A 16,854-nucleotide genomic window follows, 5' to 3' on the forward strand; every position below is an offset into this window, starting at 1 on the left:
CAGAAGGAAAGACAGTTGAAAGGTGCTAGTCATGTTGTTTAGGAAAGTACTAGAGGACAAATTGTCAGATGTTGTAACCATCCACAAAGTATGAACAATGTGTGCTGACCATAATGAAGGCAAATTCTGGTGGGTAATTACTGCACAGTTCCTTGGGGCTTGATCTGTAATGTTTTTTTCATCAAGCAATGTTTCATGTTGAGAATGTTGTCTGACAGAGTACTGGTGGAATGAGCTGCTGTCCCTCTCAGCAGAATATCAGGACCATGAAGAAGTTTCATTTTTCCATGGTACTTTCCAGCAGTGTTCATACTGTGCACGGCAACCATTGAGTACAATTATTTGAAAGCTCTTACATAATGACAGAATTGTATGCATATTTGTATGGAAATTGCTTTACTTAGCCTTTTTTTCTTCCTCTGTTTCCTCCCCACCCTCTCCATAAAATAATTTTTCTTGCTGTGAAGATTACTGAACACAGTGACTCTTGTTAGCACTTTGTCTACCTGATGATCAGCTGAAGATTTTAGAGAAGTAGCCACTATTTTACAGACCAGTGTTATGTTGTATTCCCATACTTTCACTGTCTATTGAAGGCACTCAACTTCCTGTCAGTCAGTGCACTGCAGGAATTTATGGGCCTTCCATAAAGCTTTCTCTGCAGTTGCTTTACAAAATTCTGGGTCTGTAAGTGGTGTAAAATTGCAAAGCTATTTGTTATGCTGAGGGTCAGAGCAGATTTATGTTTTCCACCAAAGAGGTACCACATTCATTCTTGTAAAGTTAACAGTAGCATAGAGAAGGAAAAGAAAATTCTGGCTTTGTGCTCAGTGTTTGCAGAGCCTGCTTTCACCTTGCTTATGGCAGGTCAGTAGAGAGGAATGGAGTGGGCTGTGATGCTGAAGGTAAGGCTGCCTGGTACAGCATGACAGACCCGAATGACAGCTGGAAATCCTGGTGCATGGGCTCCAACTGCTCATGGAGAGATCAAAGAGATACATCTTCATCTGTTAAAAAGAAATGGAATCATAGTGCCTGTGGCTTAACATTGGTATCACTAAATTCTGATACTGATGTCAGTAATTCTGAAGTGTTGATGGTGGCTCTGGGCTCCTCTTAGTAATTTTGGTAAAAATCTCTCTCTGTTGCCATATGTATTCCTTTTTGACATATAGCATATAAAACACAGCCCACTCTCCAGCTTAAGGTGATGCTCAGTGATTCAAGTTCCACATGGTAAGGGTAGAAAATAGCATGGAGCTAGGTATTTAGGGAAGATTTTAAAGTAATATGCTTGGGAGTGGATAGCTTTCACTCACATTATTTGTATTATTGTAAGTTGTAGAATAAATCAATATAAACTAAGTAATTATGCTTGTGTTTAGGTTAGTAAACTCAAATATGCTCAAAACCACATGATAATTAAGTAAGCAAAATGCTTATTTTCCTTGGAATCAGTTCCTAGCTATTGTAATGAAGAGTTATTATGCATTTTCTGATAGATTTCCTCAGACCTTATGGCTTTTGCTTTTTAGAGCTCCTATCTGCCCCAGTTAACCAACAAATACAGTCTGCAAAAAATCACTCCAGAAAGTGATTGCTTTTTGATAATGAGGAAGGTGGGAATATCTTTTTGCAAGTAAACAACTATTGAACAGGCAACAATTGAAACACTCGAAGTTTGCAACATCCTTTTTCTCCCTTTCTTGCAGCTGCTCCTTTTGCTGAGTCACTTTCCAGGCTCTTTCCTGCACCTTCCTCTCAGAAACACACTAACCTACTTATCCATTCAGATGGAGCAAAACCAGGTTAAGCTTTTTATTCAACCTGCTGCAAGGCCCTAACTAAGTCTTAACTAAGGCCCTAGTAAGTTTCTCTAAAGTATTGCTCTATTCTAGGTGCCCTTGTTTGCCTTTTCACTGACTGGTGGTTGGAGTAAATTTGTATGGCTCCGTAAATTTTGGCTTGAGTAAAGTGTTGTGAATCATTATATTAGATATTTTAGTCTGAGTTTTCATCTACCTGAATTCAGAAGTGTCTGAACTCAAATTCCACTGAAATTTTCTCTTCATTACTTTCTTCAGTTTTACCCCCCTGTCTTATTCTTATTATGTATGTTGGACTCTTTCTCCATGTGGAAGGTGAACTGCAGAAGCTCATCAGCATGTTCAGTATGGTGAGAACTGTTAGCATGGGGAGGCCCTTGAGGAGGTCATTCAAGTCACTCATTCAGTAACTCATCCATCCAGGTTTGGCTTTAGCCTTTTTCTACTCTGTTACTGACACCCTCCATTCTGTCCTCTCCTGTGGTTTTTTTTTTGGTGTTTTTTTTTTTGGTTTTTTTTTACTTATTTTTAGAAAATGTTAGTAGCATCTACATATTTATGATTCCAGGATAAGCCTAATTAAATTTGATGGGGATCAAGGATATATACAAACTCAAAGTGTTTATTCTGGGACTCGCAATAACTTAATTGTCAATAAATAGAATGTCCAATTAGTTGTGCCATGGAGTGAATTTGGATAATTTTTCATCAATCAGTCTGTATAATATGATTACCTCTCTTCTGATTGACCTTTCTGGGGGAAGATGTAAGTGTGAAGATAAAACTAACATATGCTCTGCCTGTCTGTCTTGTCTTCTCTTGGGTTTTCCTGACTCAGTTGCTTTGACAGTGGTCCTTGTACTTGTCACATCCAAGGATTCTTAGACATCTGCCTTCAGCACATTCAATGGTTGGCTTTGGAACTCAAGTTTCTGTTTTAAAATTATGCTTCCCTTGCTAGGGGATGACTTTTTTATGACCTCTGTGTTTTCAAGTTTACTTTTTGTTGTGAGCTAATGGAGGTATTCAGGCTCGTGAGGCAGCTCAGGCTTCCCAGTGGGAAACAGCATTGAACTTGTATGATTTCTTAAGGCTTGTTTGCTAAAGTTCAACAAAAATTCAGGCAGCTCACTGTAGTAAAATGGAAAAGCCTTTGGGATGTCTTTAATTTTGCACTGAGACCTTTCTTTTCTTCTCACTGGATTTGTGTACTTTCAGTGACAGGCACCTTTAACTCTCAAAAATAGCAAGTAAATGCATTTATATAGGTAGAAAGCACTATATGGGTGCCTACACAATTTACCTTTGCAAAATTTGACCAGTTGATGGAACAACATATTTATTGCTTTCTGGTCTCTTTGTTCTTTATTCTTTCTTTTCTTACCTTTCAGGCAGGCCTCATTTCTGTTTGTAAAGAATAATGTAGCGCAAACCCCAAAATTTTCTTGCAATTCTGATCATACAGTAAATGAAAATGTGACTACTTCAAGCTTCCAAATGTCTTTTTATTATTTTCCTTCTCAGTATTTTGTGGATTAAAAGAAGTTGCTTGGGGCTATTGTCATGTATTACATTTAATATTCATATATCAAGAAAAAATCTACTTGTTTAAAAATATTTTAACAATGGTTCCTATGGCATTCACAGAAATCCTCCCATAAAAGTGTGGGTTGTTTGCACTTCTTCTAACTTGTTGGTTTTATTTCAGTACATGGTTATTTCAACATTTTCACAGATGAGAATAAATTTAATGTTTGTTGTCAGAACCTTGCACTGAACTCGATGAAATAGGACCACTGAGGACAGATGATAGCTGCAGTCAATCTAAGAATTGCAGGAAATGTTGAAACAATAATACTTCAGTGCATTGTTTTGTGGATATGTGATTGTACAGACTTCCTTGATGCAGTGCTCAGACTGTCTCACAAGCAGAATATTTTTGGCTTGGTATGCAGGAGTTTAGGTCAAAATAATCCAAAAGTCACAAAATAATGAAATGTATACCCATACTGTCAGGTATGCCTTATAAAAGGCTGACTTAGTAAACACAGCTTCTTCCTAAAGTTTCTGCAATGCTGGTGTGACCCATGTGCCCTGGTGGTGCATCAGTACCTGAACTGGAGAACTGGCCCAGGGGCAGAGAACAGGTGGGGTAGCACTTGGGTCAGGTAAACACCCAGAACATTCCCACTGGCAGTCATGTGGCAGATATGATGCATTACCTAAGTTTCTGCCCTCACAATTCTTTCTGTAAGCCCCTTTTGTTAATTATTTTTTCAAGAATGCAAATGCTGTTTGAGCAAATGGGATCAGAGAAAAAGCGAGTGTGACCAATTTAATAGCTTTGTACTTTTAGTCTGATATGCCATTGAGGTATGTTCTATCAATTGTGGGTCTGACATTATGGTGCACTGCTTCACTGAATGCCATGGCCTTCCATATCTAAAGAAGCTGCTGCAAGGAAAGTAAGCAGCATCATCTTTTAATTTGTCCCAATTAACTTTAATTAAAACTCTTCAATTGACTTGACATAAGTGAGGACTTGTGAAGATGCCACTAAACTGACAAATGCCCTGTAACAAATTTAAGGTGCATTGTGATATCTTTGACCATGTCTGATTAAGCAAGTGCTATTGCTATCATCATTCATCTACATCTGACTTTACCCATAAATCTTATTTTTAGAATGGACTCTGTCCAAGCACAATGAACAATTAAGTTCCAAGTTTGCAAATGACAGTCTGTCCTCTTCTTTTCTGTTGTTCATTTATCATAGTCTTGCTTACGGCCACTGTGATAATTTGAGATGTGAAGTGATGGGGGCTTAGACTGCTTGGGATTCATCATTCAATGTACTGGTAGAACTACAAAGTTAGGTATGATCATATTGTCATTATATCTCCACTTTATTAATTTTAAAAAGAAAAGGAAATATTAAGGTAATTAAACTGATGTGAATGTGTGCCGCATGTTAAACAATATGAAAATCAGTGATAGAAGACAAAAATTAAATTTAAAATCCCTAGACATCTTGTGTAAGATTTTGCCATTTTAAAGCATGCAACATAATCCTGGACACAAAGTAAAGGTTAGAATAAATGTGTATGTTAATGACATTCCAGGTGCTTGTCTAGAAGCAAAGTTTTATCAAAGAGTGTTTTGTTATTTTCTAACAAGGTACTGTTGGCAATAATCTCTGTGCCCTTCCTCCCCTCCCCAGTTTATTTCATGTACTAGTACAGCAGAAGGAGTCCAGACAGACCTCAGTATTCATGGTCCTTCTGGGTCTTTTGCAAAATAATGTGGCTTGTACATAACGTTATAATTTTCAAAAGAATAATGAAATCTGCTAGAGTATGACTGCATTCTTTCTGAATTACAGCTGTGAAGAATATAAAAGTCAGGGCTCTGAAAAGAGTAGGAAAAATGGGATATGGAAGAAAATTACTTGATCTTTAAGAGTGCAATTTGGCTGTGAACAAATTTTCCAATAGTTTATAAAGCAGAGTTATGCCAGTAATCAATTAGGAAACTTCATACTTAATTCTTGTTCTTCAGCTAATACCAAGGATTTTAAGGATTTAAAGAAATAAATTAGTAAAATTTCCGCCATGTGTCTTATCTTCAGAAAAGTGGATTTCACATGTATGTACAAACCAGGAGTACTTCACTCTGCAGCAGATTCTGTTGGTTCAGAACCATCAAATTCCATTTCATTAATGATATTATGTAGTACTAACTTCTATTTCTGGGTGCTTCAAACTAATTTTCTATGTTCATCTTCAGATGGGTTAAGTAGTAATGAAATGCTTTAGTGACAGGCTAAGACTTCTTCATAGTATTACTTAAGTGTAATAGAATATTTATTTTGATACTTGGCAACACACAGTTATTACCAAGTAATTTGGTAATAAACAGTTGGGTATCAGTCTGTTTGGAATCCAATTAAATTTGTGTCTTTCAAGAAGGCTGTGCTGTTGGCTATTGCTGATTTAGATAACTAAAACTAGAATTCTGCTCTATTAAGTAATGGTTTTGTTTTGCTGGATTCATTGTATTAAAATGTGATATGAAACCAAGTGATGTGAACTTTGGCAATGATGGTTAGGATATCATAAAGCTGTGCTAGCTCTGTGCCTTCACTCTCTGCTTCTCTTTCATCAAAAGTATTATTGATCATTAATGCCAAAATGAAAAATAAGTGGTAGCAACTCATATAAGAAACATTTGGATAGCAATTGCTCTACATTAGGTGTAGTTAATGGCCATGTTTACAACCACAAATTTAATATTTGCATGCATTGAAATGACAGAATTGATTAAATGGGATAAGAGAAGAGTGTACCAGAAGCTCCAGAGCATTGTTTTTTGTAAATTTGATTGATGTTGGTGGGGCATGTTCTGAATCTCCAGAATATTAGTTAGAAGATGAAATAAAATCACAACTAGGCAAGCAGTTCATTACTTGTCTTGAGGAAAAAGAAAAAAGCAAGAAAGAATGGTAGTGAATGCAACAATCAAATTTGCAGCACTGTATAAGCATAGATTGACATAGAAGGAAAATCATAGGTTATGATTAACATTAATAACACTTACATTGCTAAAGCAGTTGGCAGATATCAGCCAGAGATTCATTTAGAAACATTGCTTGTAGCTACTGAGAATGGTATTCAGCATCAAATACTTTGTATTAGAAATTTTCCCTGTCAAGCAAATGAAATGAGTTTAGCTTGCAGGAAAACATAAAGTGACAGAACAAAAGAAATGGAATGCAATTTGGGGTCCCAGAGATATGAAGAGCTTCTATTAAAGAGTGTCTGTAACATCTGTCTACAAGTGTAAGATTTTTTTTTCTTGTTTTACTTTTGTTCTTTTTTTTTTTTCATTAATGTAGGTGTATGGATTGCCCTCTTTTTCTTAATAATACTAAAAGAAAAAAAAAGCAAAAAAATCCCTAAAATCCTGTCATCCCAGGAGACACTTGAGGAACAAAATCTCGGTATTGTTATTCAATGGGCAGTTGTTGATATCTTCTTTCCTTTTATCTTGTTCAATTTGTATTTTCTACCATTTTTCCTTATTCTGTCTGTGTGAAAAAGTTCAGTATTTCTGCTCTTCAGTGTTATTTGTAGGTTCCTTTCATTACAGAATCTGACATTTGAACTTCCTAGGAAAAGGAGGGATATTCTTTCTCTATGCTTTATAAGCAATCTTTGCTATTGCAGAGACAACTTTAATCACTCAGCTCTTGGTTGTGGCACCAGAATGCCAGAAGTTGTCCCACCTTGCCATGGTTCTATCTGATCTAACCATGGGCTCCTCTTCCTGAGCCATTCCCATGGGTGGGCTGGACAGCACAGCCCTTCTGGAGGCACTGCTCGGCAGCTGACAGAGCAGAGGTGCTGCTGCTGGCTCACAGGTTCCTGAACATTGGGGTGGTCAGAGATTCTCCTTACTCAAAGGAATTTATCAGTGCGTTCTCCAGACAGCATCTCCTCTTTCACAGCAGTGAGTAAACCTAGAAACTCAACCCTGAAGTTTTCCCAACACTTGAGTTAGATTATTCAGAGTTGAGCACTGATTTAGACTTCAAATGATTCAGGAATTGCTGAAATATTGAAATATCTTTCTTGCTTCCAAACTCTAAATTGTGAGGCTTTTACTGTTTTAATATTCACCTATCTCAGCAGCTTTTAAAATTATTATTGTACTTTAGTGAAGAAAGGAATGCATAAGGCTATGTACTTTATTGTATCTGCCATCATACAGCATGTAGGCTTGTGAGTGTTCCTGTGTAAAAATAATCTCCTGTATTATCAGAAGTGCAGGTATAAAAAACAAAACTGCCTTGTTCTGTAAAATATTCAGGAGTGTGTGTAAAGAATAAAAAAGCTTGGCTTTTAATTGATGCTCTTAATGCTTGGCTATGGACAATTTGTGTCACCATCAAATCAGTTTGAATGCACTTATAGAGAACATTACTCTATTAATTTAAAAACATTTATAATTTCATGAAGGAAGTCCTGCTGTTGACCCTTATGAAAGGGAAATGTAAGTTGGACTTGAGGGTCTTGAAAAAGTAAATCAAAACAAAGTTTTAAGCTAGTCATTAAAAGTGAAAACATCAAGCAGCATTAAAATTCTTTTTTAACTTTCTTTTGCATTTCAGGGTAGGCACGCTGATGAAGACAGTGTATTCTATAGAGGATACAATGGGAAGAACTGTCAAATATTAACTCCTTTTCAACAGCAAAAAACATCAATTGAAATTTCTTTCTAACATCCTTATTGACTTTCCTTTTAATTTTTTTTCACAGAGGATCTTTCTCAAAGCTGGAAGTGAGGAAGAAATCTTTGCACATCTTGGCTTGGATTATGTCGAACCATGGGAAAGGAATGCTTAAAATTATTTTCCAGTGTACATTCATCAGTTGACTGCAGTGGTCTTTCTGCCCACCTTGCAGTCTGGTATAGTTATATATACATATATATAATAAGTATTTCTATGACAACAAAAAAATTTACATAAGTATTAGAAGCCACTTGCACTTGCTAATGTTCCTAGAAGATAAGAGTTTAAATTTTTCAAAATCTTTTCCAGTCCTTTCTAGTTTTGAAGCTTCTTCGTGGGAGTGATAAGACAGAGCTTGTTTTGGGGGGAAAACTTGGAACTGGTGAGATTTTTGCTTATGGTAGGAATTTAACATTAGTATGAACAATACTTGTTTTTTAAAGTAGTCAGCCACAACAATATGTAAATAATTCAAAACATTTGAGCTGAGTCAAAACATTACTGAAATGTATGCTGGTCTTTAACTGAATTTCTTATGTATTTTGCTGAATCCATGTATAAAATTGCTCTGTGTATAAGGCTTAATGACCTAGGCAGTAACTGCTTTGCAGTCTCAGCAACTGTAGGCTTCAGCTGTAATATTTTTGCAGGTAGGGCACCATTCTACAAAAACTATAAACAAGTGTATAATTCAGTGAGGGTTAAAAAACATTTCACAGGAAGGGATTTTGAAAGAGAAAGTGGAATCACTCAGTAGCAATCTTCAATTGTGTAGAAAAATACTATAAATTTATAGTACCGATTTGAACTGAAGAGGAGTCAGGTTATGAGATGTAATGGTCCTCAATCAGAAATTTGAATCATAACCTGCATGAAAAAAAATGGTTTTAAAGTGTCAGGCTGGTGACTGCTCCAAGACAAAAGATTTTAATTATCTGTTCAATTTAGATAGATGGAACTTTATTTACTAGTAAGTGTGAATGCATTGGAATGGGATTTTACTTGAGCCGTTGGGCTATTGACTGCTCTGGAGTGGTATTCCCTGTCTTTAGTCAGAAATTCATGTAGGATGTGAGAAGCTTTCTGATAAAAGCCCTACAAGATATTTTGTTTCCAGAAAATGTCTAGGTAGCTGTTGTGATCATAATGACAATGAAGGAGTCCTAATACATTTATCCTTTAATAAACAGGGGCATTCGGTGCTTTAGGAAATGCAGCTATTTACTGATCATTCATCATTTGAGAATAAAGGTGGTTTAGAGCACCAGGATTGGTCAATTAATTTTCTCCTTAAAAATCTGGATTTTTTTTTCCCTCTGTTGAGGCTGGCTTCAGCTCTTGACATGATGAGGAAAGAATGGCAATGACAGGGCTGTGCACAACAGTTATTACTGACAGTAAAGGCTTCCCATATTCAAACAGTATCTGTTACTTTAAAAAGTGTGCTTATTTTATTACTCATTACTTTCAACTGGGTAATAGACTTTTAGAGGACTGTGTTGTAAACTGTTCCAAAACCTCAGTCAGAGTTGTAGAAAAATGTATTGATGGCAGGAATTTGCTTCTTGCCTGTGTCAATAAAACCACCCCATTTAAGTTGCAGTTTTGCTAACTGAGCTGAAAATACAATGCTACTTCCTAAACTGCTCTAACTATGAAGCACTTGCATTGCTTCCTGCTTTATTGTGCTGATGTTTGAAGTAGCTTCTCTGTGTTTTGCATCAGGATGCTGACACTTAAGTAGCAGTGACATTTTTCAGTCCTAATCGAAGAGAAGAAAAGCTATGGTACCTTGTCTGAATATTCTTTCTACTTGGCTAACATTTATAACAATTATCCATGCCAGTTGTGCTGTTTCTGCAAACTTGAAGACGCACACAAAGTATCAAAAATTCTGAATTCCACATAAATAAATAATTCACATATTGGGTGCCTATGCATCACTTATAATTATGCCGCCTGTGAGGAAAAAGATACCAACACAAGTTCTGTCAGCTCCTCCATGACTAGAAGAAATCAGCATATCACTTTATTCTCTTACTTCCCTCAATTTTTCTGAAGTTTATTTAGAATACATCATACAGATTGCTCACTGAATTAACTATTTAAAAAAATATATGGACCTGATAAATGAGGGGTTGTGTTAAAGAGAAGAACAGCCTAGATGACCAGGATGGTTTGACCATGAAGAAGATGCCTTCTCTTGTGCACACCCTCACTGGAGCAGCTGCTACCCCAAACAGCATTGCAGGTACTGTGTGCAGGACCATCCCTGCAGCAGCTGCCAAACCAGTCAGCTGAGACAGCAATTAGAAAAGATAAAAATCATAGAGGAGAGCTGGGAGGGAGCAGGTTAAAGGAAATAAAGCCTTTATCAGCTGAGCATGTCTGGATCCATGTGCTAGTGAAAAGTTCCTCCAGTGTGATGGAACTGTTGGAGTCAGTGGTAGCAAAGCTTCTGAGCTCATGAAGGACAGGTGGGGCCTCAGGGCCTGGAAAGGGCAAACACTTGTAACAAGAACAGACCAACATTTGTAATAGGAGGAAGGAAAGAGAGAATTTCAGATCAGTGCACTTAATATCTCCTAAATTGCTCGAATGATTAATAGACTGTAATTTTAATGCACCTAGAGGAAAATAAAGTGATAAGTTATCGGTAACTTGTTCATCAGAAACAAATCATGTCAAACTAATTCAGTTGTAAAGTCCCTGGAGGCTGTTTTTTTAAAATGTCTTTCCCTCCTCCCTTGCTTTTGCACCAAGGCAATTTGGCAAGTAGTGAGTAGAAAAGGATCACTGGTTTAATAAGCATCTACAAACTAATGCTCTAAAAATTACTAAGTAATTCTATCTCTGGGAAAAAAAAAAAGGAAAACTAAAAGGAAAGCCACTGGTATTTTTTTCATGGTTTGAAGTATTATATGATTTGTTTAATAATCTCTTAAGGCAAAGGCAATGAGATGTATTTAGTTTGGTGGGTAATAATGTAGTTAATGTCTAAAGGACTGATGTATTGAAGGAAAAGCTAATTCTATCTATACAGCTCTACAAAATTGCAAATCTGGGCAACCTAAACACTCATACAACTGAAGCCACTTGGATTTTCTGCAAATAACTGGAAACCTGAGAACTGCTGCTACTTTGCATAAATAACTCCAGAATGTTAAAAACCCAAACCCAAATATTTGCAAATGTTAAGATCCCCAAATGAAATATCTTTTCTACAGTTTATGGGCAGATTTTTTGGCTTTCTCAGGTGAGACCATCTTATTCCTTGGTATGAAATATATTATTTCACTTTTTGAACAGCTGTTACTTTCTATTTTACAGTTTTCTTTGGCAACTGCAGTTAAAATAACCCGGTCCTGGGTCTAACAGGTTAGTTAGTGTCACATAAACAAATGAAGACAGAGAGCTTGTAGAAAGCTGTTTAATGTCTCCTTCAATAAATGTGTATCATAGGCAACCCATAAAATCTAACACTATTTTTCAGTGGGTGCCTACAAACAAATACTATTCCCAAATACTACTGGTGGTACAGAAACTCCACATGTGGGGGGGTGATGCTGGACTACACATCCCAAAAGCCCAGGTGCCTCAGGGAAATCACTTGGCTGATGAGAACCAATCCTATCTGCAATGGTGACTTGACCATGGGGAGAGAAGGAGAGAGAACATGTGTAGGGTAAGTACAAAATCTCCCAGTTTTAAACACACTTACTGAAAACCAAGCTAATTTTTTTATGGTTGCAGATATTTGATTCCAGTTCCTTCATTAATGCGCAGCAAAAAATAATACTAAATGGTATATTTCCTTTTGTGTTTCATTCTTGCCAAAATCAACATGCTTGTTCAAAGGGATTTTTGGAAATGATAAGGCTCCCCAGACCCTTTCCCACCATTATGAGGTGTTAAGTGAGCAATATTTATATAAAAATAACTCAGATACATTTTTTTTTTCAATAAATAAAGCCTTTTTAGCGGGATAGCATAATTTCATGTGTTTGCTTCTATATATACACATACTATGTCCAAATTATTTTAAGTTTTCTATAAGCTTCAATGTCTTTTCCTCTTAAGGAAGCTATGCATAAAGATACAATAGAAAATAGCAAGAAAGAGCTCTATTTTATTTGATGATTTCTCCGCTGAGGGAGGGTAGATTATATTCCAGAAATTGATGGTTGCAACATTTAGGGAAAAAGCCCCAAATAATAAAAAATAATATGCCAGTTCTTTGAAAATAAAATAATGGTCTTTGTATTTTTCTAACCAGTAAAAGAGAAATGATTTGGAATTTTCTTCACAGCTGGGTAGATCTAACTTCAAAAATGGAGCTTAAGGAGGTTATGTAATTGGGACTAGGTAGGAGTGTTTCTGCAGTTGGAAACTGTTGCTGACGATACAAGTCTGAAAGTGTTCCATTTTTAGTAGTCTAAGGATGGGCTGAAAGACCACTTGGGCCTGTGGCTTCCATGAGTGTACTCTATAAATCCCACACTTCAACATGTAATGGTGGGGAAAATTTGCCTTTGCACTCCTCTGACATGCATAAGATCAAAATATATTGAGAGGATAGATAGGATCTGCTGCTTCTGGTGATCCTGAAATCCTTTGGTTCTGCTGTAAACTATATTCTGATACATGAACTGCGTTTTTGTTTTTTAAACTAAACTAAGATATCAGAAACTTAATTCTCTGCCTTTTGTCCTTTTACAGTATGCTTTTAAATGTGTTAAAAACTGTAAAGTATACTTTGTGTTGGCGTTGTACGAGTGGGAAGTTGTTGTTTTGGAAACCCTGACAGACTGGTTGCAGGGCTGGAGCGGTTGCAGGGCTCTTGACAAATGATTGATGATTTAATTTGAATCCTTCACAATACCAACACTAAAAAAGAAGCCAAATACCATAAATATCAGTGTCCTTTCAGACTGGTTATCACAGTCACAGAAGGAATATGGGTGTTTTTCTCCCATTAATCTCACCCCTTACCCCCAGTTAGATTTGATTTCATGAGGGGACAAGGACACACATCTGAAGGAGTCCACTGTCAACCACAGAACAAGTGCTCTCCTCCTCCCTGTTGGGGAGGTTCACAACCCCTTTCTTTTACTCACCTGAAGCACCCAGAGATTCTCTTTGACCATATATGACCAGGAAATTGGATATTGAACAGTTTTAAACAAATTCCTATCAGATGCACATAAAGGAGCCTAATTAACTATTTTTAAAATGTGCTGCAAGCCCCACTGTTTCATGTGTGTATACAGGGAAGGATTTTCAAAACCACCCAAGTGAGAAAGAAACTGTAAATGGGTGGGCCACTCCACACTGAGATTTAGTGACAGATGGTTGCTAAGACAATCTACACTAGATGACAAATGACTATACATTAAAGCTTTCAAAAGACAAAAAAAAAAGCCTCCAAGAAACATTTGAACTGAAGTTTAATGATCATACAAAATTACCAGCAAATTAAGAATTGCAAGCTTTTAAAAAGAAGGGCTGAACAGAGAATAAACATTCTTCTAATGTAAGGGAGGGATGAACAGATATGAAGATTATCAGAGCTGTCAGTGATGAACTTAATATTGCAGTTATTCCAGTCCCTAAGAAGTCAAAAGAAGAACCTCAGTGAGTTGTATTAAATCCCTCTAGAGGAAAATACTTGTCATGCAAAATAAGGTGAGTACCTAAAAATCCCTGAAAAACAAACTTACATGCACAAGGTAGAATAAAATAACCACAGACAAATGGGAAATAATAACAAAAATTAATAATTATGAACTCTAATGAGTTACAAGTTTTAAGATAAATTCATAATATTTATAAAACAATAATGAAGGCTTGCCTGAGAGCTGAAGTATATTACATTAAATGAATGGAATTGAAGAAAAACAAATGACTTGTAGTATGAGAAACATCTCTCTCAATGGCCTAGTTGTGAAAAACCATTATTATGGGTAATGATTTCTTGCTGTTGAGAAAGGGGAATAGTATCTTCAAAAGTATCCAGCTTGCAGAATCTGTAATCTCAGCAATTCCTTTTAAAAGAAGCAAAGAGGATTGACAGTTACTCTTATTGCAACGGGACAACTGTTCATTTTCCCTTTTTAGCTCTTCAAAAAGATCACAGAAACAGCCATATGATGTTGAGTGCTAGCTGAATTTTACTGCAAATAATTCATCTAAAAGCAGACAGAGACAACAATCTCAAATTATGCTGATATATCAATCATAGTATGCCACAGGGTTCTCTAAGGGAACAGAATTTTAAGCCTAAAGTTCTTAGCTTTTTATATGTGTGATTCATTTTCTTGCTGTTGTATGGATTTCTGCTTGTAAAACAGGTCACATTTTAGCTTTTGATCCTTATACAAAGCTAATTAAGAAAGGATTTTTACAAATTGCAGTGCCTCATCCAACCAGAGATCTTTTCACTGCTATGTCCTTTCTTTGATCTGGGTTTTTTTAAATAATTTGTGTAGCACTTTCTTAGCCCCTAAGTCTTCAATTAAACATTTTAAGCATTTCTGTGTAAAACCAAGCAAACTGTGTAAGAAGAAATACTAAGACACCCAACAGCAGCACAGTACTCAGCAATGATTGATTTACATTTATGAGGAGCTGTTTGCTGTCACCCAGCACAAACCAGACTTTGGGCTTCTGAATCTGGAGACCCATTTCAGCCACACTGATTTTAAAGTGGTGAGAACTTGTGCCCTTAAAGAAGGCTGGGCTTGTTTGTGCCAGTGGCAGAAGTGCTTTGTGCCTGCAGTGTCTGTGTGGGATAAAACTCATGGAAAAGAGAAGTAATCTGACAATAGGAAGTTTAGTTGAATTGAGATAAACATGTAATCATAGACAGAAAGTAAACAAATTGTATTTTCATTTATGTGAAAATACACCTTGGATACTGTAAAAAGAAAATATTGTTGGGACCCGCACATATTATCTGTCCTATTCCCTTTAGGAAGTTACTTAGCAGGGCCTTCCAGATACTTGTTTGTGACATTCTAGAAAATAATGGGAACAATAATGTAAGTTGAGAATAAAATCCAAAATAATTTGGATTTTGTTTGTAAATTTAGCAGGATCATCAATGTGCCAAGTAATAGTGAAGTTACTAATATTATCTGGCAACATGTTATTCAACTTACAGTTATTTCACTTTATTAGTGCCTATGAGGACTTATTAAAGCAAATTTATTTTTTTTTTTATAAGAATGTATTACTCAATATTAGCTCACAGCTTAGAAAATTTGGAATTCTTACAAAAGTAAAAATTATTCAACTTTAATATTTAACAACCAAAACCAGAATAAGTATGCACATATCAGACAAGGGTAATAAAAAATTGTTACCTTTCTGGCCCCTTTCTTTTTATTCTTGGGGTTTTCTTTCTAAACCTTACATTTGAATAAGAAAAATCTTTCCTTTTTTGTGCAACTGAGAAATTTGGCTTTTTGATTGTATTATCAAACAAATTGATTAATACAGACAAGGTACGGTTATTAAAAATATCTTATCAAAACAAAAAACTCACTTTATGGGATGCATTAGCATTCACAACTGATAATGCAAATGTGAATTATATCACAGTACACTCAATATACCATCTGCTCCAGAAAGAAAAACATCTGTTAGTAAATGTAAACTGTGGAGCTTATGTGGTATGCAATATGTTCAGATACTGTATGGAATAAATAAATTGGACTTTGACAATCCATTATGTTAGGAACATTCAACTACTTTCTTATCTTGAAAAGAGGAAAAGCTCAGCTGCAAGTATGTTTTGAGATGGTGGAGGAAATTATTGTGCCATGTCCCATCCAGATGGCTTTTGCTGAAGCCAGTCACTGACAGGCTGCTGCAATCATCATCAACAGTTATGAGATGCTTCAAACCAGCATGAGCATAGATGAATAAACTTCTCTACAGTAGAGGTTTCTGTGCTTGAATTTTCATGATGGTGATGACACTGCAATTTGTGACATTGTTGGAATTGGCTGTATTTTCTGGCTTGTAGGATGAAAATCATGCGCATGAAAAATGTATATTCACATGTATGAATGATAAAGAAGACTTTTGCATCTTTAAAAATATAGTTATAATCTTGTGCTGATGCTATTTTTAATTTTTAATGTGCTGCACTGATATAAAAATGGAAAATAGGCACTACTTTTTGAGTTCTAAGGACCATGTTAGCCCTTATAAGATCTAATCTAAACTTATAAAATCAAGCTCTTGCAAAAGCTAATGAGTTTTTTTTTCCTGATTTAGAGTATCTTGTTTCCACATTCATTTGTTCAATACATTTTAAGCAATTAGACAAAGCAATTTTATGTTTTTTTACCCTGAGCGTGACAGATGAAGCAGAGGTAAAAGTCTGAGAATGGCACTGGGAAATGCATCCATATGTACATACAGTACATTTACTGTACTGCAGAAATTTCCTTGACAACTCTCCTTTCATTCCTTGTCAGCTCATGGAAAGCTCAAAGACGTTTTCACATATTTAAGAAATGTGTTAAGCATGCAGAAATACATGTTCGGACATTTACTCATAAAGTCAGAAAACTTGTTCAAAATGTCAGGATTTCTACTTCAGTTTAAACCTTTTCTTTTCATCCCCATTGTGAGAAGGAAATTATCATAATCTGTTGTTAAATGAGTCAAAATAACATTTGTGCTAGTGATAGTTTGCAGGTTCTGTTTATTTAAATATCTTAACAT

At 35.9% G+C, this 16,854-nt stretch overlaps 1 protein-coding gene across 5 annotated transcripts in view; it reads left to right on the top strand.

Annotated features, from left to right (window-relative positions):
* The window catches only part of DNTT (DNA nucleotidylexotransferase), a 145,898-nt gene extending 133,772 nt beyond the window's left edge, over positions 1 to 12,126 (top strand). For all 5 annotated transcript variants that reach the window (XM_074545030.1, XM_074545031.1, XM_074545033.1 and 2 more), the window contains one exon: positions 8,144 to 12,126. In XM_074545030.1, the coding sequence (XP_074401131.1) occupies positions 8,144 to 8,230 (87 nt within the window). In that variant the 3' untranslated portion in view covers positions 8,231 to 12,126. The remainder of the gene's footprint in view (positions 1 to 8,143) is intronic.
* Positions 12,127 to 16,854: the final 4,728 nt, after the last annotated feature.

Source organism: Zonotrichia albicollis, chromosome 7, assembly GCF_047830755.1.
Source record: "Zonotrichia albicollis isolate bZonAlb1 chromosome 7, bZonAlb1.hap1, whole genome shotgun sequence".
Classification (NCBI taxonomy): Eukaryota; Metazoa; Chordata; class Aves; order Passeriformes; family Passerellidae; genus Zonotrichia; species Zonotrichia albicollis.